The sequence below is a fragment of the Abramis brama genome, assembly GCF_963993115.1.
Source record: "Abramis brama genome assembly, chromosome: 3".
Classification (NCBI taxonomy): domain Eukaryota; kingdom Metazoa; phylum Chordata; class Actinopteri; order Cypriniformes; family Leuciscidae; genus Abramis; species Abramis brama.
Window position 1 is genome coordinate 4,588,852 of NC_139965.1, and position 22,524 is coordinate 4,611,375.

A 22,524-nucleotide genomic window follows, 5' to 3' on the forward strand; every position below is an offset into this window, starting at 1 on the left:
ATGAAAATAAACACTAAATGCTCTGTTAATTTTGATCTTTCATTTTCGTGTAATACATCAATCGATCCTGTTCAGTTTCTATTTTTTTTCTGTATACTCACAATAAAAATAAAGTGTTTTGCTTTTTGACAAATAAAGAAAAATTAACATCATGCGATTTCTGCCTTCTCTCTGTCAGTAAACTCCCATTTGAAACGCGTTCGAAAATGATCTATAACTCCGCGAAAATTCAGTCAAACAGGCAAACAGACCCACGGACATACAGCTTGAGATCGCATCTGTTAAATGAAGTAACTTATATAAAAAACAAATATTCTCAGCTTCTGTAATCTGTATAAAAAGAGAGCGACTCCAGTCGAGCTCATTACGAGCTAATTCACAGTAATGTGACCACTCCCCGGAGAGCGCGTGCTATTCAAACGCAAATTCTGAGAACTATTTCAGACCTGTGAAACGCCCACATCAGCTGTAAACAAAGCGCGTCGCGATCGAGTGAGGCATAATATAGCCTACCTTATGGAGAAAAGATTCCTCAGAACAGTGCTGATATGAGGAGCAATATCTCCTGATATGAGGAGCAGATCCCGCTGAGGAGTGAGGTAGGCTGTTTTCTTTTCTCAAGTGTGGAATAACGTTATGGAATAACGTTAGTGTAGGCCTATGCAAACCGCAAAAAGATGAATCGCATTTCTATAATATGACTCGCCTTTCTGTGAGATGAATGAAGGGGACATATTTGTAAAGAATGTTTAGCCTAAATATAAATCGTGCGTCTGTGTGTGAAAGAATAAACTGCTTTGCTATAGCCTACTGAGATGAGTAAAAATCGACTGGAATATGTTGCAATAAAATGTATTTGTATAAGCAACGTATTAAACTGCAAATTAGCATTTATATGCCCTAATATTTCATAAAAACAACGTTACAGTCAGTCACTTGTTGACTAGATTTGGGTACAGTTTTTAGGCTACTGTAGAATATACTGCCACATCAAATAAGCTTTTGTTTAGCAATTTTTGCTCATATCTAACGTTATATATATATATATATATATATATATATATATATATATATATATATATATATATATATATATATATATATTTGTCAAAAATAAAGTCATAGACTAAGATGTTAGATGTTTCAATGTTGGCTATATTCAAACTAATGAATAAATATGATAAAATGTAGGCCTATAATCTTTTTTCTTTTTCTTTTTTACAAAGAAAGAGTACACTTGAAATATTGTTGAAATTGTAATTATTGTTGTAATTGTAACATTTTTAATAAAATAGCAAAACATATTTACAAGAGAGATGTAAGCGAAATCTTAAATGGTCAATATAAGTCTTCTTCTAAATACATCTTTTGTCCTTGCATTGTGGCTCAGTCAGTGTCACACCTGAATGAATGGCTCATTAGGCAGAGTCATTATGCAGAGTGGGTGGGACATTGTAATCTAAGGTGTAAACTACTCCTCCCCCTCGCATATTGGCTTTCCAAGCAAAACCTGTTTTACACCATTTAAATCAATGTTTTTTTTTTTTTGGGAACGATAAAGCAAGACTATTTTCACATAATTTTGAAGCTAGAACTCAAAGGGACAACATCCATTAGTCAAAAGTCTTGTGGACACATATTTAATATGTGTTTTGTGGTCTTAATTCAGCAACTTTCGTTTTAATTTTTTCCAATAACCATGCATAAACATTATTCTCTTAAAAATACAAACATCTACATACAAGTTGCTCGCATATTATGGTAGCCCTCTTTGTGCTATATAGAGTGAATTTACACCTTTGCCATTAACATGTTTATAAATAACTGAAAAAAGCACAAATGTCAAGGCATGTCAGAACATCTCAAGGGCCCCAAAAACACCTTCGTCCCCAGAGGGTTAACTGCACCTGTTTGATCTTGTTACCTGTATAAAAGACACTTGTCCACACACTCAATCAAACAGACTCCAACCTCTCCACAATGGCCAAGACATGAGATGTTTAAGGACATCAGGGATACAATTGTAGACCTGCACAAGGCTGGGATGGGCTACAGGACAATAGGCAAGCAGCTTGGTGAGAAGGCAACAACTGTTGGCTCAATTATTAGAAAATGGAAGTTCAAGATGGCGGTCAATCTTACTCGGTCTGGGGCACCATGCAAGATCTCACCTCGTGGGGCATCAATGATCATGAGGAAGGTGAGAGATCAGCCCAGAACTTCACGGCAGGACCTGGTCAATGACCTGAAGAGAGCTGGGACCACAGTCTCAAAGAAAACCATTAGTAACACACTACGCCGTCATGGATTAAAATCCTGCAGCGCACGCAAGGTCCCCCTGCTCAAGCCAGCGCATGTCCAGGCCCGTCTGAAGTTTGCCACTGACCATCTGGATGATCCAGAGGAGGAATGGGAGAAGGTCATGTGGTCTGATGAGACAAAAATGGAGCTTTTTTGTCTAAACTCCACTCGCCGTGTTTGGAGGAAGAAGGATGAGTACAACCTCAAGAACACCATCCCAACCGTGAAGCATGGAGATGGAAACATCATTCTTTGGGGATGCTTTTCTGCAAAGGGGACAGTACGACTGCACCGTATTGAGGGGAGGATGGATGGGGCCATGTATTGCGAGATCTTGGCCAACAACCTCCTTCCCTCAGTAAGAGCATTGAAGATGGGTCGAGGCTGGGTCTTTCATCATGACAACAACCCGAAATGCACAGCCAGGGCAACTAAGGAGTGGCTCCGTAAGAAGCATCTCAAGGTCCTGGAGTGGCCGAGCCAGTCTCCAGACCTGAACCCAATAGAAAATCTTTGGAGGGAGCTGAAAGTCCGTATTGTCCAGTGTCAGCTGGACAACCTGACGGATCTGGAGAAGGTCTGTATGGAGGAGTGGGCCAAAATCCCTGCTGCAGTGTGTGCAAACCTGGTCAAGAACTACAGGAAACGTATGATCTCTGTAATTGCAAACAAAGGTTTCTGTACCAAATATTAAGTTCTGCTTTTCTGATACATCAAATACTTATGTCATGCAATAAATTGCAAATTAATTACTTAAAAATCATACAATGTGATTTTCTGGATTTTTGTTTTGGATTCCGTCACTCACAGTTTTAGATTCCGTCACTCACAGTTGAAGAGTACCTATGATAAAAAATTACAGACTTCTACATGCTTTGTAAGTGGGAAAACCTGCAAAATCGGCAGTGTACCAAATACTTGTTCTCCCCACTGTATGTATGTTTGTTTAGTTTAGTTATGTTTGTGATTTAGTTAATAAAACTTGTGCACAATATGTATTTGGTTCTGATTCTCTGCTTGCAACAAAGTCCGTTTTCAGCAACCTTGCCGCTGGTGCCACTTCACATGGGCGTCGAGTCCGATCCTTGAGCCGCACACTCGACCACAGATGGAGCAGGGGAAACCAGATACCAGGGGGATACCAGCCACTCATTGGTGTCTCTAGATTCGCCTCTTGGATCATCGGTCTTGGTTGGTTTGGTGTATTTGAGAGACTGCAGTGGCACAGGTGACCAGCCAGGCTGATCTGTCGAGTGACCTTCAGGTTACGGTTTTCAAAAAGCCTGCTGCGTAGGCGTCCAAAAGATGATGAGGCTTTATTTATCCAGGTGTGTATTTCTGTGTCAAGGGAGCAGCATGAGGACAAAGTGGAGCCGAGGTAGGTGAAGTGGTCCACAGTTTTAAGACGAACACCATTTACATGAAAACTGGGGGGTGTGGGGGCGGGGGTAGTGAGACAGGACATGACCTCGTTTTTTTTAGTGTTAACCTGTAGGCCAAAAGATTGGTACAGACTGGATATTGTGTTAAGGGCGTGCTGCATAGAGTCCGGGCTGTGGGCTAAGACTGCACAGTCATCAGCATACTGAAGCTCACAGATTTGGCGGGTCTTTGTCTTGGTGCGAGCCTGGAGCCGACGGATGTTGAAAAGGCTTCCATCAAGTCGGTATTCCACATGGACACTGTCTTCATGTCCCATGACACGATGGAAGAGGCAGGTGATGGCAGAGAGGAAGATGTTAAAGAGCATTGGAGCCAAGACACAGCCTTGCTTCACCCCAACATTTACCATGAAGGACTCTGACTGGAGTTCTCCCGTGAGCACTCTGGCTTGCAACCCATCATGCAGCTACTGTAGGATGCTGAGAAACTTGGGTGGTACCCCAATTTTGGAGAGGTGTTTCCAGGGCAGCTCACGGTTGATGGTGTCAAAAGCTTTGCTGAGGTCAATGAAGGCTATGTAAAGGTCTTTGTGATGTTCTCGGCTCTTCTCCAGCAGCTGCCTCAAAACAAAAACCATGTCTATACATAAACCATTAACAGCAGCTAATTATTCATCAAAAAAAGCTGCAACACGGAGCAAATGTTACAATAGACAAATGCAATAAAGTTAATATTGCCACCTGGACGAGCTCAGTTACTGGTTATTTTCATACTCAGCGATGCCATTTAAATACAGAACCAAAGTCGAATGGAAATCAGTGTCTGTGTGTTCAGATGGAAACATTTTGCATCTTTAAAACAACACAAGGTTTTGCATGAATTGGTCATATTGTTTACAACCAAACGAACTGCACTGGAACACATATAATTACATTATAACAATAAGTCAACAGAAAATGTGTAAAACTATAGACTATGTTTTTAAAGTCTGCAAAGTGTGATCAATATCATATGACCTTAAAAATGCAATAATAAGTCAATTTTATCAAGAGTTCACTTTTGAATTCTTGTTTATTTTAAACGTTGTTTTAATATTAATAGTTCAGATAGGAATCATGGATATTTATTTATTAGTTTATGATTTGTAAAATGGCATTTATGAACTTTTTAAATGTAAGTTCAGGAGTAATCTGTTAATGCAATCCTGTCAGTCACTTTAAAGCGACCGCTTACCTCGATTCCCTGACAAATTACATGCATTTTTTCTTTTTTTTTGATCCTACGGTTAAAAATAAAGTTCTTTATTTGAATCTTATTTCCATTAAGAGCCTTTAACATCAGTGGAAACTTTCCATCAGTGGGAACTTCAGTGTGGAGATGCCGAGACTGATTCCCGTTCTGACTTTGCTGCATCATAAGGATCCTAATTTAAATGCCACCTCAGAGCATGGAAATAACCAGTGAATGATATCATCCTCATGAAAATAGATCATGTTTACATGCTTGTAAAAACAGCATCTCCCTGCTCTTTTCTTCCATTGGGGTCTGTGATGTTAAGAGGCCTGATTATTTCAGGACCTTGAAACAAGTCATTATTTTTTTAGTTTTTTTGTATTGCTTTGGTTACTTGTATTTAGGCAAGGCAAGGCAAGGCAAGTTTATTTATATAGCACATTTCATACACAGTGGCAATTCAAAGTGCTTTACATAGAAGAAATTAAAATAATAAAAAGAAAGAAGAATAATTAAAATAATAAAAAGAAATAAGAATAATTAAAACAGTTAAAAAAAATAAAATACAGTACAGTACAAACATTCGGATGAACAGTGGCACAGTGCTCATTCATTAAATGCATAGTTAAACAGATGTGTTTTGAGTCTGGATTTGAATGTGACTACTGTAGGAGCACGTCTGATCTCCTCTGGAAGCTGGTTCCAGCTGCGGCTGCATAATAGCTAAAAGCGGCCTCACCATGCTTAGAGTGAACCCTTGGTAATTCTAGCTGATATGATCCTAATGATCTGAGTGATCTGTTGGGTTTATATTCTGTGAGCATGTCTGCAATGTATTGAGGTCCTAGGCCATTAAATGATTTATATACCAGTAATAATACTTTAAAATCAATCCTAAATTTAACTGGGAGCCAGTGTAAAGACCTGAGGACTGGTGTGATGTGTTCATATTTTCTGGTTCTGCTCAGAATCCTGGCGGCAGCGTTCTGTATGAGCTGCAACTGTCTTATGGTCTTTTTGGGAAGGCCAGTGAGGAGTCCATTACAATAATCCACCCTGCTGGTGATGAAAGCATGAACAAGTTTCTCTAAGTCTTGTCTGGAAACAAAGCATCTAATTCTTGCAATATTTTTCAGATGATAGTATGCTGATTTAGTTATTGCTTTGACATGACTACTGAAACTAAGGTCTGACTCTAGTGTCACACCAAGATTCCTGACTTGATGTTTAGTTGTTTGACCCCTAGAGTGAAGGTATGCGTTCACCTTGAGAACTTCATCTTTGTTTCCAAATGCAATGACTTCAGTTTTGTCTTTGTTTAACTGAAGAAAGTTTTGACACATCCAACTGTTGACTTCATCAATGCATTGGCACAGGGAGTCAATGGGGCTGTAATCGTTAGGCGATAGGGCTAAGTAGAGCTGTGTGTCGTCTGCATAGCTGTGGTAAGCAATTTGGTTCTTTCTCATTATTTTGCTCATTGGGAGCATATACAGGTTGAACAGGAGTGGCGCAAGAATTGAGCCTTGAGGGACTCCGCATGTCATGGATGTCCACTCAGACTTATGATCTCCTATACTCGCATAATAACCTCTCCCATCTAAGTATGACCTGAACCATTTTAGGACTATCCCAGAAAGCCCCACCCAGTTTCCAGCCTGTCAAGAAGTATATTATGATCGACAGTGTCAAATGCAGCACTGAGGTCGAATAGTAGTACCAGCACTGATAATTTGCCTGAATCAGTATTTAAGCGAATATCGTTTATTATCTTTATGAGCGCTGTCTCTGTGCTGTGGTGCGGTCGGAAACCAGATTGAAAATTGTCAAAGTATCCATTCGAGCATAAGAATTTGTTCAGCTGATTGAAAACAACTTTTTCAATGATCTTGCCTATGAAAGGAAGATTTGAGATCGGCCTATAGTTGCTTAATATGGTCTTATCCAGATTGTTCTTTTTCAGGAGGGGCTTGACAACTGCAGTTTTCAGGGAGTTTGGAAAACTCCCAGAGAGAAGTGAGGCATTTACCACTTCTAGAAGATCTGCTTCTAAACTGTTTAATACACTTTTGAAAAATGATGTGGGAAGTGCGTCAAGAGCGCAGGTTGATGTTTTAAGGTGCTGTACGGTTTCTTCCAAAATTTTGCCATCAATTTCTTTGAAGTCAGACATAGTAACTACTTTCTCAGGTGGTCTGATCTGTCTAACCCCAGGGCAACTCAAGGATGTGCTGATCACCTTTCTGATATTATTGATTTTCTCAGAGAAGAAAGAAGCAAACTCACTGCACTTGTTGTCTGAGAGCATTTCACTGGGAATCTGGCTTGGGGGGTTTGTCAGTCTCTCTACAGTAGCAAAAAGAGTGCGTGTGTTGTTTAAATTACTGTTTATAATATTTGAGAAGAAAGTCTGTCTAGCTTTGCCTAGTTCCATATTAAAAGCATGGATGCTGTCTTTGTAGATGTTATAATGGACTACAAGTTTTGTCTTCCGCCACATGCGCTCTACTTTTCTGCATTGTTTTTTCATATTTTGCACTGCTGTTGAGTTTCTCCAAGGTGCTTTTTGTCTGCCACTCTTCTTCCTGACTTTAACAGGAGCAATATCATCAATTACAGTTTTAACTTTTGAGTTAAAGGAATCAAGGAGAAAATCAACAGAGTCTGCAGATATGCTTGGTGTTAAGGATATAGCCTTCATAAATAGTACACTAGTGTTCTCATTTAAGCATCTCTTCTTGACAGACACAGATCTAGCTTCAGTGGCAGGAGAGATCAATATATCAAAGAAAATACAGAAATGATCAGACAGTGCTACATCCTTAATAACAATCGATGAAATGTTTAGACCCTTACTGATGAGTAAATCTAGAGTGTGTCCACGATTGTGTGTGGGTCCATGTACATGCTGAGTCAGATCAAAAGTTTTTAAAACAGTATTGATTTCTTTTGCCATATTGGTTTCTGCATTATCTATGTGGATGTTTAAATCTCCAGCAATGGCAAAACAGTCAAACTCTGAGGTAATTGTTGATAACAGTTCTGTAAAGTCCTCAGCAAAGGCTGGAGAGTATTTTGGAGGCCTGTAAATAATGATAAGTAAAATGCGTGGAGCACCTTTTAACACAATACCCAGATATTCAAAAGACAAGTAATTCCCAAGTGATATTTGCTTACATTGATAGATATCTTTAAAAAGAGCAGCTAGACCCCCACCTCTCTTAACAGCTCTGCAGACACTCATAAAAGTAAAGTTAGGAGGGGCTGCTTCATTGAGGATTGTTGCACTGCAGCTGGCTTCTAGCCAGGTTTCATTCAGAAGCATAAAATCCAGATTGTTTGTGGTTATTAAGTCGTTGACTAGAAGTGATTTATTTTTAAGTGAGCGAATGTTTAGAAGTGCTAACTTAACAGACTTACTTTTCCCCACAGCAATATTAGTTTGACGTGTAAGAGGCACCAGATTAGTTAGGTTTGCTGTACGGCTATTGAAGGCCTTAGACTTTCTATCTTGTAATAGAACAGCAATAGAGGAAGATACAGGCACATTGGGTTCCCGTTTGTTCTGTAAACATTTGAGAAAGTTACTGTTATCAAAACGGGGACCCGACACATATCACTGAGAGCTGGTATCAGTTGTTTTTGGTTCACCTCGAGCAGATGGAGGAGGGTGTGGGCCCTGGCGTTGTGGCAGAGGCCGAAGAGCTCTCACAGGAGGAGGGGGAGGGCGAGCTGGGCCCGCAGGCTTGGGTGGTAATGGTGCCTGTCTTTTTTTGGTTGGTATCTGGGGGCTCGCAGCAAAAGAGTGGGAAAGTCTGGTTCCAGCATGCACTAGTTCTTCCATTTTCTGTGAGAAGCACAGTAGTGGCGATGCTGATGCTGGGGAGAGGGAGAAAGTGTCTGGTGAAAGGGCCTGTTGGTCTGGTGTCTTCAGAGGCTGTGATATGCTGTCCTGGCTTCCCTGGCTGTTTTCCAGGAAGTCGTCCTTGGGTGATGAATCTTCAAGCAGTTCTGATATGTCTGTCTGTGGTGAGCTCTGTTGGCAGAGCTCAGCTGAGATTGTGTCCGTGAGCAGAGGTTGTTGTGGCGGAGTGGTATTATCATGTCCATTTTGCTGCTGAAGTGAAGTCCCGTCGTCGTTCATACTGTGTCCAGGTGTGTGTGTGCCATTCAGACTGAGTGGATTGGCACACACTGCAGAAGGATGATTGAGGGAGAAGTAGAAATTGTCCTTTAACACTCTTGAACCAAGTTTGTTTGGGTGATGGCCATCCCGATGAAAAAGTTGTCTCTGACTCCAGAAAAGATTGAAATTGTCAATGAAGTTTACTCCTTTTATATTGCAGGTTTTTTGCAGCCATGTATTAAGTCCAAGCAACCGTGAAAACCTGTTTGTTCCTCTTGCTGGGAGAGGTCCACTGATGAATGTTTGAACTTTCAGTCTTTTAAGTGTTTCAAAAAGTTCATTGAAATCCTTCTTAAGGAGTTCTGACTGCTCTTTATGAATATCATTCTTCCCCACATGAATGATGAGTCGATTTGCAGTCTTATGTTTCATCAGAATGTTCTGAAGTTCCCTGTTTACATCAGAAGTTGTTGCTTGTGGAAGGCAGCATGTAGTTGTATCCCTGCCGCTAATGTTTCTGATTATGGAGTCCCCCACTATCAGAGTCCTGGGCTCGGCTGCGCTCTGAGCTGAGTGCCGCTGTCTGCTCGACCTTGAGCGCCAGTTAGCATCAGTGTTAGCTACTGGCCCATTCAGTCTGTGTTCGATCACATTCATCACATTTGGGGATTCCTCATTTACATTCATTAGCACTTCAAATCTGTTCTCAAGATGTATAGGCGGTGGTAGGAGACCAGTGATTGCAATCCTTGTCAGAGCTGTATCTGGGGTAGAGGATGCTACTGCGGCAATATGTGATGCTCGTGACAATCTGATGTCTCGAGTGCCTTTGGGTCTCGTTCCCTGTTTGTGCCATCGATTAGTAAGTCGATCGGCTTGTTTCTCTAACTGTCGAGGAGCACTAGTTTCATGGGACTCACCGGTATGCTGAGGGTGTCCATGACGAAGCTCTGTTGTGTGCTCCGTCTGGTTTGGTGGTCCCGTTAGTAACTTTGTTTCAAGAACTGCAATCCTTTGTAAAAGTCTGTGGCAGTTGGTGCAGCAAGTAGATTCCAGAAGAGGCATTTTCTCTCCTATCCTTGAGGCAGTTGTGTTTTCCTTTCCCCGGAATGTAAGCTGGTCGGGTAAAAGAATTCTCAGTTTTTGTAGTAATCCAAACTTTGTCGTCAGAGCACTGTGCTGATTTGCTGAAGTTAAAATTAGGTGATAAAAGGAAATAAAATAAAGGAAATAAAAAAAAATAGGAGATAAAATGTAAAAGCGAGCAAAGTGCGGAGCAGTAAGCAAGAGCGTCCGAACAGTAGCTGAGCAGGAAGTGTTTTAAAGCCGCATTTAAAGCCGCAGTGCGTCCTGAGACACATTGAGGAACAAAATACCCACACCAATAATGGCTGTGACAAGCACAAAAATATTTAACACAGAGTAAAATCCCCCTACTGGTACTACACCCTACGGCCACTGCCCAAGCTTCACGCTTTAATGATGTAAGAACATAGTTCGTGTCTGGACAGTGTTGTGTGAGAAAAAAAATCACAGGACAGGTTAATTACTTTTGGAGGCTGGCTCCATTTATCATCAAAACAAAAATAAATTACAGATTAGGAGGGTGAGGGTGCGGGTGATCCTCGCTCCGATGCGGGACAACAGGTCCTCAAACTGGGCCCGGGACAGGCGGAAGCACCGCTGATAGCGGCTGCCATCCAGGTGCAGCTCCTGGAGCAAATGGTGAAACTCGCCAAACTGGGTACGCCTCCGGAGGGTCTGGTGGACCCGAGTGCGGCGACGATGACCCCTACGCCGATGTTCTGCTCTCCAGAGCAAATACGAGTGGTGACTCTCTCGAGGAATGCTCGATCAACATCAGCCATCTTGCAAACAGACAACCACCTAGCACTTGCCCCTCCCACAAGAAGCGGATTTCGCCTCAGACGCGCGTCAATTTTAAAGTCTGAGGGTCTTTCTCTAAAAACATGCATAGACAGCTTTAATGTCATAGAAAGGGGGACATCATGTTTAAATCAACATAAAGTGCATTGGTTCTGATTTGAACAAACTTTGCTCTACTATGTTTTATGCAGAATAAAACAGCTTTTTTTGGACACTGATGCATTGAAATACACATAATCTTAATTGTTAAACCACATAATATTAATTTCTTTAGGTATGCACATACTGTAGCTTTTTTAAATCAGAGAAAATTTGCATGTGCACCTTTATGATCAAAGATGTTTGTTTCCTTATAAGCAAACTGAGTGTTTACTGTAACTCGCAGAGGTTATTCTGACGTCACTCGTCAAGTTGCATTTTTCAAGTTCCAACAAGTAAAAAACACTGGAAGTTGTTACACAAATTTGTATGAGTTGTTTCAGTATCCCAGAGTCAGAAAGTCACAGATGAACCGCCCAAAACAGAACCTTTTTTTTCTGAAGGTCTTGACAGTTTTGTGAAACTAATCATTCAACCTTGATCTGATTTTGACAGTGGCACTGACATGTTTTAAGTGATGCTTCCAGTTAAAACAGCATTTCTGTCACTTTAACCCACAAACACATGAGTTGTATGCAGTAAAGTACAAATTCAAGTAGCTTTCTAATTATATAATTCTTGTTTTTTTACTCTAAACTTTAAGTTGCTATGCATTACAAAAAAAAAAAAAAAACACACAAAAAAAACTCAATCATAGAAGGATGCCATTAATGTAACTGTTGCTGTTCAAATGCTGCTGTTAATAAACATGTTTGTGAGAAAAGTAGAAAATGATCACAACTTATGTTAAAAGCTTATAAAGAAGCCTAACATAATAGTATTTCTGCAAAGAGATGTTGAAAACTATTGAAAATTGAAAATAACAATATTTGAATTTTTTTAAGTACCAGTATTTTTTTTTTTTTTTTTACATTCCTAATTACTTCTATGAAAACTACTTTATCAAATATTTACACAGGTACATTTCGTGAACCAAAACATGCACAGTCAATAAATTATACTAGTCCATTAACTGTATGAATAAATTAGGGTGAAAAAATATTTCTGCATAATCACACATAAACATGTCGTTCCTGGCATTTCATTCATAATCAGACACTAGAGGACTCATTTGGCTGGGAGGGACTTTAGCTTGTTCGGCTTTTAAATAAACCAGTATTTCCTTCAAAGCCGACAATTCAGCAGAGACTGGTGTGTAGGGATATTCATTGTTTATGCTTTATGGCAAAATTGTGTTTCAAAATATTTTGACAGGGAATAACATTCCTCAAATAGTTGCTTTACTGATTAGTAATAGTTATTAATATAATATAACAATTAAAAACATCATATTCTTCTAGAAAGGATTGAACTGTTTTGCTGTAATCCGACTGGAGAGTGACAGTCTTCTGTGAGGTCGACACGTTTGTTCCAGCGATCACCATGAATCCCGGGTGAGATGAAATTCATGTTTTCTACAGGATAAATGTACTTTTTTAAAATAAAATTTAAGTTGCTTAATCGCTAAAATGGTGTGTATCTTCACTAGAGATACTGACATTTGAACTGATTTTATAACAACCCAACTCTCACATAATGATCCTGTCATTACAAAGACAAAACTTGATCAACTAAAGGATTTCATTGGCTGTAATGTGTTTTATGGCGCCTTCTGGTGGTTGGAAAGGTCTTTGCCCAAAACAGGAAAAAAAATGCTTTGACATACTTTCTTATGACTAAGTAACTTAGATTATTGATTAAAAACAGCTAACATGTCAATGCTATGAATAATGAGGCTGTGATTAATAATGTATTTTCATATTTTTAAACAGAAAATTACAGTATTGTTGAAATTAATCTAGTGGTCATATCTGGTTTATTTAAAAATAAAGATGCTATTTTAGAAACTAAAGGCTGTTAAAATTAGTTTGGCCCTGAAAGGCATTTAGAAAAGTGAGTGACTGCACTTATTTCAGTCCTCCCCTCAATGCAGGGAACAAACAATTCTAATGTAATGAGGCCATTTCCAGTGTTCTTGATCTACTGCACACTTGTAAGGACCATCCATTGGCCTAACGACGGAATCCAACGGCCTGGCGAAGGTTTAAAGCGTGTATGTCTTTTCAGCGCTCCAGTGATGTTCACTTAATTTATTGGAACTTAGTTTTAGTATTACTTTAGCTCTATGCGTAATCTGACTCCAATTTCAAATGATAATCAAATTTAGATCGTATTTCTGATTAGAAAATAATCATAAATATTGATTATGAATTATTTTAGATCTTTGATTATTCTGAGTATCCCATACTTTCAGTTATTAATTCATTATGGACCCGAATGCCGCTTAGAGATCACGTCGGCCAAATCGTGTTTCTCACGGACACAAACTTGTTAATTCTGATTTCAGTCAGAGGGTGCAGGGTTTGCTAATACCCCTAAAGTCGGTTGCCTACTGCTCACTCGAACTAGAGAGTGTAGTTTAATTTAGCCACTTCCATACAACTTGCTAAACCAGTGATAGACAGAAATCAAAAGGTCTTCAGATGACGTGCTACTGCTCCGTTCATACATGCGCCTTTAGTTTGACCTACCTTAACTAAGATTTGCGGTAGCACCAGCCTCCTTAATATATTAAAATAATGATTTCAGAATACTTCAGAATAAATCAAGATGTAACATTTATTTGTCAGGTAAAAATGTATCATGCCAATTACACAAGTAAATGATTAAAAGCCAATTCAGAAAATACATGACATTATTTACTCAAAGATGACTCTAAAAGTAAGCAATGTTCTCCTGACAAAGACACACAGTAATGTGTCAGGATTTTCCAACAGGAAAATACTGACATGCATTACTGTGTGGGGGATGATCCTGGTAAAAGATTCCCCAAGATTGCTCTGTTCCCTCACCTTAAATACCAGATCAGAACAGAAGGGGGTTAAACAAATGTTGTTTAGAGTTGTTTGGGCCAATCCATGTACCCCAGGGGGGTAGCACCTGGTTTCTTGAGATATCGTAAAGAGATATCAGCCAGAGAGATACAGGATTCTCCTGAGTTCTCAATTTTTCTCATTAAACCAATGACTGCAATGAAATTAAGACCATTTTACCAATCGCACTGTGCCCTTTAAAATGACACCAAACATGAAAAGGAAAAACAACATATTCACAAGATACACCATATGTGTTAAATAGACATTCCTTGAGGAGGGAGAGGGGGGATGAGTTGAAGTCAAACAAGGGGACAATGAGATAAGTTTGGGCAGGACAAGGTTCTGTGCTCTGTCTTTGTTATCTGCTGTCCAGGGTGCATTTTATGGCATTATTGCAGGGTGAGTTTTGTTTTAGCAGGAAAATCAGTTCTTACACACTTCACCTAGGTGACGCCTGGAATTAATTTAACCAACTATAAGTTTTAAATCAATATGTATAGTATGTGAATAAGGATCTCGAGCTGACTAGAAAGCTTTACCTATTACAATAGACAATGCTTTACAGTGAAGTATGTTAGAGCTACAGTACATATGGCAATTGATCTGCTCAATAAAATACCTTACTCACCCGTTGAGTAATAAAAACACAATCTCTGCATCTTTTACCACATTTCAAATCCTTCAGTTCTTGCATTTAGCAGTTCATCTTCCGAAAAGCCAAGCTTATGTTGATTTCTTCTGCATTTTTAAACGGGTGATTCCCTCAATAAGAACTTCTGTAGGCGTGTGACTGAAATAAGGTCAAACTTTAATCACATAAATATCTAATTAACGGAAGTTTTGGAATGTAGATTGGACCCATACAAACACTGAGTAGTGTCCATTTAACACTGAGGATTTTACTGTGTAGAATGTTGAGTTGTTGAGTCGCTTAAAAATTTGTTGTAAGAAGGTTTACCATCATTCAACATTTTATATTATTAAAATTGTATATATATTTGCAGACATCCCAAGTCTCCCGGAAGTTCCGGGAGTCTCCCGCATATTGATAGCGGCTCCCTGATGCCCGCAAATGAGTTAAAATCTCCCGGAATCTAGAGCGAGCGAGCAAGAGCGTGCATGGGAGACAGAGACTGTGCTCCAAAAACCATGTAGCGCGTGCACAGCAGAGAGGGAGAGGGAGCGAGAGACCTTGCCTGTGTCCCAATGTGCATACTATCCATCCTAAATAGTATGTGACATTAGTAATTGTCAATACTATTTAGGGCAGATAGGGTGGATAGTATGCACATTGGGACACAGGGCTTGCGTGTGTGTGCTAGTGTGTGTGTGTGTGTGTGCCTCATGAAGCGCATGTAAGATAGAGAGCATCTGACTGGCCTGTTTCGGTAAATCAACCAATCAATTGTCAGTGTTTCGGTAAATCAACCAATCAATTATCAGTGTGGGCGGGCTTTTATCTCTTCTCCCGAACCAAATTAATCAGTTCAGTGTATCTTCATTGTAGGGGTCTTCGGGATACCTCCCTGAAATGACCTTTTGCAGGTTGGGATGTCTGTATTTGTGTTTTATAAATGTCACAACACAAAAATGCTGTCTGTAAATAAGTTTATTTGAGCTGCTGTTGTTGAGCACTCCTTTGAATAACAGGTTGCAAGATACTTTATACTCAACTTTTAGTTTTTCTTTAAGAATAAACCATATTTCATTTTCAAACAAGTTATTAGTAAATATATGACTAGTGCAAAACACAGGAGTGAGGAGAAGAAAGAAGCCACACCACCAGAATAACAAGATCCCATGAAATCAACTGACGTGGCTTGTGCTTTGCTTTTATTTTCTTTATAACAGCCGATATACTTTGAGCCACATCCTCGAATCATGATCTTCTACTTTCTATTTAACAGCAAGTATGTTTGACTGAACGGTCTGTAAAAATAATGAGCCATTTTTTTCAGAAGAGAACTAATATGTAAATGTTTCTAAAAGCCACAGATGAAAACTCATGTTGATGTCATGGGGTCTTTAAAACATATATTGCACATTAGTATTTTAAATACCCAAAGAACATTACATTGATAGAGAAAAGACTCATATGATACTTTTAAATTACAGAAATTAATTTCATTGTACTGATATAAGCACATTATCTGATGATTAAAACAAAAAAAGTGTTTGCCAGTTAAAAAATCTTTTGCTTAAGAACAACACAAACATATCCTTCACTCCTAAGATCTGCTGCAGATGAAGTTGAGTTTGTGGTGTTCAGGACGGCTGATCCAGCGCTGATCTCCTCCAGACTGAACTGCTCCAGATCTCACTCCAGACTCACAGTCCTCGTCTCCTGTGCCGTTCCCTGGAGCCCAGTTATGAAAGCACACGGTCTCTCCGCTCACCCAGAACCAGAGGCCCACAGTGCAGGAGTGACGTAAACCCAACCACACCGCCTCAGTAGACGCACGTTTAACCACATTCATCACACGACGCTGCATCTCGACTGAATGAACCGAGACCAGATCCGTATAATTCTGTCTGCAGTATCTCAGAGCTTCAGACCACGTCAGATTCTCTTTGATCAGAATCAGTTTATCTGGACACAAAACAAACCACAAGCAAAAACTAGAGAGAGACTGATCAAAAACAACATGCAGAACAAACACTGTGGAGGAATCTTGAATCTGAACTTTAAAGGGTTAGGTCACCCAAAAATGAAAATTCTGTCATTAATTACTCACGCTCATGTCGTTCCAAACCCAAAAGACCTTCATTCATCTTTAGAACACAAATTAAGATATTTTGGAAAAACATTGTAAGGACCACACATTGCCCCAACGACGGAATCCAACGGCCTGGGTGAAGGGATAATGTGTGTGTGTATTTTCAGCGCTCCAGTGAAGTTCACTTAATTTATTAGAATTTAGTTTCAATATTACTTCAGCTCTACTCTTAATCTGACTTCAAATTTCAAATGATAATCAAATTTAGATCGTGTTTTTTATTAGAAAATAGTCATAACCATTGATAATGACTTAATTTAGATCTTTGATTACTGTGAGTATCCCATACTTTCAATTATTCATTCATTAAGGACCCGATGCCACTTTGAGACGTCACATCGAATAGTCAGAGGATGCAGTGCAACTATTTTACCCTAAGTGGCCGCTCACTGCTGACTCATAACAAAGGTGTAATTCTTTCATAGTCGCAATATGCAACGTGCTAAATCAGTGATAGTCAGAAGTCGGAAGGTCTCCTTAATGATGTGCCCCATGCTCCATTCATAGTGCCTTCAGTTTGATCTATCCTGGACAGAGATTTGTGGAAACAACAAACTACACTTTAATCTACTAGGAATAAAGATTTCAGAATAATTCAGAATAATTCAAATATAACGTTTTATTTGTCAGGTAAAAATGTGTCATGCCAATTACACAAGTAAATGATTAAAAGTCAATGCAGAAGTAATAAATACATGACATCAATTACTCAAAGATGACTAAGAGTAAGCAATGCATTCCTGACAGAGACACACGGTGGTGTGTGAGTGTGTTCCAACGGGAAAACACAGACACAGCACTGTATAAGTTTTTCCCTGGTTACAGGTTCCCACAGTCTGCTCTGTCATCTTCCCTTAAATACCCAGACCAGAACAAAAGGCTTGTACAAATATTTTTTTAGAGTTGTTTTGGGTCAATTCATGTACCCCAGGGGGTAGCACCTGGTTTCGGGAGATATCTTGAAGAGTCATCACCCAGAGAGGAGAACAGGTCTCCTAAGTTCTCAATCTTTCTCATTAAACTGCAATTAAATTAAATGACTGCAATGAAATTAAGACCATTTTACCAATCGCACTGAGACATTTAAAATGATACCAAACATGAAAAGGAAAAAACAATAGATTCACAAGATACATCCTATGTGATATATAGACAATCTCAGTGAACTTTTGGTGACTTGACTCACGGGGGAGAGGAAGGAGGAGGGAGTTTAATTAAAGTTTAAGATTAATTTATTTATAAAGCACATTTAAAACAACCTTGGTTGACCAAAGTGCTGTACAAGATATATCTAGGTCCATCCCATAGAATTAAAATCACAAGACATCACTACAATCACTTTCACAAGACATTAAACGCACAAGAGTACAAATAGGTTTTTAAAAGATTTCTAAACTCCAACACTGTGGACTCTGTTTTGATGTGTAATGGCAGATTGTTCCATAACCTGGGGCCAGCTATTGCAAAGGCTCTGTCGCCCCTGCATTTCAATCTGGATCCGGGTACTCGTAGCAGATAGTTGGTCTGTGATCTGAGCAGTCTGGCTGGTTTGTGTTCCATGACCAACTCAGTAAGGTACTGAGGAGCGAGATTGTTTAATGATTTATACACAAACAGCAAAACTTTAAATTCAATACGATACTGAACAGGTAGCCAGTGCAGTGAGCGTAGTGTAGGCGTGATGTGATCCCGTTTGCGAATGCCTGTAAGCAGACGGGCAGCTGCATTTTGGACCAGTTGAAGCCGGTGGATAGATGAAGCTGGCAGCCCTTGATATAGCGGATTACAGTAATCAATCCGTGATGAAATAAAAGCATGAATTACGATCTCAAAACTGCTCCTGCTTAGGAATGGTTTAACTTTCGCTAATCTCCTGAGGTGGTAAAAACTGGAACTGACAACTGTATTAATTTGTTTGTTGAATTTTAGTCCACTATCCAATATAAAACCCAGATTCTTTGCAGCAAACGGACGATATGGAGTGAGAGAACCCAAGTCAACATTGCTCAAATCATTGTTCTCAGTTGGCCCAAACAGGACTATTTGAGTTTTGTTGTCATTCAAATGGAGAAAGTTATTATTGAGCCATGCTTTCAGTTCTTGAAGGCATTCCATCAATTTATTTATGGCAGACCTGTCATTGCGCTTAAATGGTATATAAAGCTGCGTGTCATCAGCATAGCAATAATAAGAAACTCCAAATCTTCTACATATAGAACCTATGGGTAACATGTACAATGAAAACAGCAACGGTGCTAAAGTTGAACCCTGGGGGACACCACATATAACATGTGCTACAGTTGAAGAATGCTTCCCTATATTTACAGAGAATCTTCTGTTAGACAAGAAGGACCGAAACCAGTCGAGTACAGTGCCTCTTAAACCGATGTAATGCTCCAAGCGATACAGGAGGATACCATGATCAACAAAATCAAACGCAGAGCTGAGATCTAACATTATTAGAGCCATGGTGGGTAACACTTTATATTACGACCCGCAAACAACTGTGTAAGTAAACCGAAATTACGGTGTAGGTTTCTGTAATTATTGTGTACTTCCATTTAGGTATAAGGGAACGGAGGGCCCTATTTTAACGATCTGAAACGCAAGTGTCAAAGCGCAAAGCGCAAGTAACTTTGTGGGCGGGTCTTGGGCGCTGTTGCTATTTTCCCGGCGGGATAAATGACTCTTACGCCAGGCGCAAATATTAAATGGGTTGGTCTGTTGGTCTATCTATCGTTTGTAATAATATGATTTGCAAAAATGAAAACTGCTGCTTCTGTGTAGATTAGAGAATCAAAGTGTATGCGCGTTTTGCACGCTATATGGTCAAGCATGCGCCCTTAAAATAGCATAATGAACAATGCGCAACGCGCCACTGACTTTAGACTAGGTTTTTTCTGGCCAGTGGCGCAATTGTTTTATGGAACAGTAAAATAGCACCAGGGATTGTTTGCGCTGGAACACACCTCTTTTTTTGCGCTGAACCGCCCAGGGAGCGCAAGTTCATTACCTAGTTTAGCGACGTGCTTCTGTGGAGGGAAAAGCGCGCTTTGCGCGGGTGCAAAATAGGAATGAAACATGCGTCGGTGTACAAAGTCAGTTGCGCTGGGTGCAAGATAGGGCCCAATATGTTAAGTTTTGGGTAATAAAGGGGTAACAAGCAGATATACAACCTGCAAAGAACTTAGTAAGTAAACCGAAATTATGGTGTATGTTTCTGTAATCATAGTGTAGGTATAAGGGAACAATATGTTAAGTTGTGGGTACTAAAGGGGTACAACCAGATATACAAGCAAATTATTTATAATTTATTATTATAAAATTATTTATAGTTTATTTTGAAACTAACAGGTACCTATTCTGTAAATATATTCCAGGCAAAAATTGTACGTCTGTTGTATATAAAAGTTATTATCACATTTCTGGCAAAATATGTTCTCGTGCAATGTAGTTACAGGGTAATTTTGACATCTGTGGGTTGTAAATTAAACTTTATATATATATATATATATATATATATATATATATATATATATATATATATATATATATATATATATATATATATATGCACAGTATGATAAAAATTTAATCTAAAACAATTTTATAAACACCTGATTTCGAAAAACATGGACAATTTTTCTTGCTAAACTACTTAATGTTAAGCCAAAAAAAATTAGTTTCTGCTATGATTTTATTCTAGAACGTACCATGTAGTACTTAGTACTTACATTATCACATTGTATTGCAATGACACTTAAATGTCAGGGCAAATATATTGTGTAATTAATTTTTTTTTTTTTTTTTTTTTTAATAAGAGTACCTTTCTCTGTAATTACTGTGCAAATAGTGTTGTTTCGTATTGTTACATAGTAAGTAGTGTTTGTTACCTGTTTCAACTGTGTAGTTACAGGGTAAGTGTAACTCCTGCGGGCTGTAAATTAAAGTGGCGCTTGTTAACCCCTTGTTCTGTGTAGTTACAGGGTAAGTGCAGTAAATATACAATAAAGGATCCCATTTAATTTCTGACTTTTATTTTACAAAAAAATTTCAAAACACTTTTTCATCTTAATAAAACATTGTCTTTTCTACAGTATACTCAAACAACAAAGTAACACATTATATCCCCCATTATATATATTTTTTCAAAATCAGGTGTTTATAAAATTGTTTCAGATTACATTTTTATCATACTGTGGTTACGTACAGCCATATATATATAAAAGTTTAATTTACAACCCACCAATGTCAAAATTACCCTGTAACTATTGCACAAGAACATATTTTGCCAGAAATGTGATAAAACCTTTTATATACAACAGACGTACAATTTTTGCCTGGAATATATTAAAAGAATAGGTACCTGTTAGTTTCAAAATAATTATATTATAAATAATTAGCTTGTATATCTGGTTGTACCCCTTTAGTACCCAAAACTTAACATATTGTTCCCTTATACCTACACGGAAGTACACAATAATTACAGAAACGTACACCGTAATTTCGGTTTACTTACGCAGTTGTTTGCGGGTCGTAATATAAAGTGTTACCCCATGGTGTTACCAGCATCAGTGGACATTAAGATGTCATTAAAAACTTTCAAAAGGGCAGTCTCTGTGCTATGTAAGGTTTTAAAACCAGACTGAAAGATATCTGAAATATCGTTGCTATTCAAGTAGTTTTGTAGCTGCGTAAATACAATTTTTTTAAAAATTTTGGATAAAAACGGCAGGTTGGAGATTGGTCGAAAATTTGAGTAAACTGAAACAGGGTTAAGACTGAATCTATCGTTGAAAATAAAATTCTAGAACAGTATGAATTTAGGGCTATGATGTCTGATAAATATTTCGTTTTTGCAATTTTGGCAGCCTTTTGAAAATTGTGTAACGAGGCCTTCAGCATTTCATATGATACCTGTAGCCTATCCTTCTTCCACTTTCGTTCACACTGACGACATTGCTGTCTGAGTTCCCGAATTACATTATTTACTCATGGTTGGGATTTGCATTTCCGATTAATGAGCTTTTGAGGTGTGATAACATCTAAGATATTATGACATCTATTATTGAACCGTTGCACTTGATCATCAACACTCAAGTGAGACGGAACAGAGTCCGAGGTGAGAGGTTGATGTTCTTCCAGATACATTTTAGAAAATGCATTACAGGATTGTGCAGTCAGAGTACGAGACCAGCATGCTTGAGCTGGTTTGGTACTGGGTAAAAAAGGGAGAATAGTAGAGAACAGCACTGGTTTATGATCGGAAAAGGAAATGTCACTAGTGACAACATCAGCAACAGATAAACCATCAGTATCAACCACCAAGTCAGTATCAAATCTAATGTATGACCAAGACAGTGAGTGGGGCCATTTACCCATTGTACAAAGTTTAGTGAAGATATAAGGTTTAAAAAATCCTTTGCTAAGGCATTATCTGCACAGCAGACATGAATATTGAAATCGCCCAAAAGTAGAATGCAGTCGTATTTAGTAAGAATTTCCCCCAAAAAGTCAGCAAATTCTTCAATAAAATTATTGTTGTTTGATACCGGTGGTCGGTAGATTAAAATAATCAGTACAGAATTAGAGGAATTCAGATGAATCAACTGAACCTCAAAGCTATTGGGGCTGACAGTAGTCAGTAATCTGCATTGCAAGTTATTTTTAAAAACCGTCACAAGACCTCCTCCTCGCCCTGTAGGACGAGGGGTATTAAAAAATTCAAAGTTAGGAGGCACAAGATCAGAGAAAGGGCTTAGGTCACCTGATTTTACCCATGACTCAGTCACAAAAAAGAATT

At 38.8% G+C, this 22,524-nt stretch overlaps 2 protein-coding genes across 2 annotated transcripts in view; one reads left to right on the forward strand and one right to left on the reverse strand.

Annotated features, from left to right (window-relative positions):
- LOC311079134 (uncharacterized protein) overlaps window positions 1-22,524 on the forward strand; it is a 162,979-nt gene that overhangs the window by 119,868 nt on the left and 20,587 nt on the right. The window lies entirely within an intron of this gene.
- Window positions 16,026-22,524, reverse strand: part of LOC311079144 (C-type mannose receptor 2-like) — a gene marked incomplete at its 5' end in the record, with an annotated part of 12,107 nt that continues 5,608 nt past the window's right edge. Inside the window, one exon of the mRNA XM_084108350.1 lies at window positions 16,026-16,534. Within this exon, the coding sequence (XP_083964476.1) occupies window positions 16,173-16,534 (362 nt within the window). The 3' untranslated portion in view covers window positions 16,026-16,172. The remainder of the gene's footprint in view (window positions 16,535-22,524) is intronic.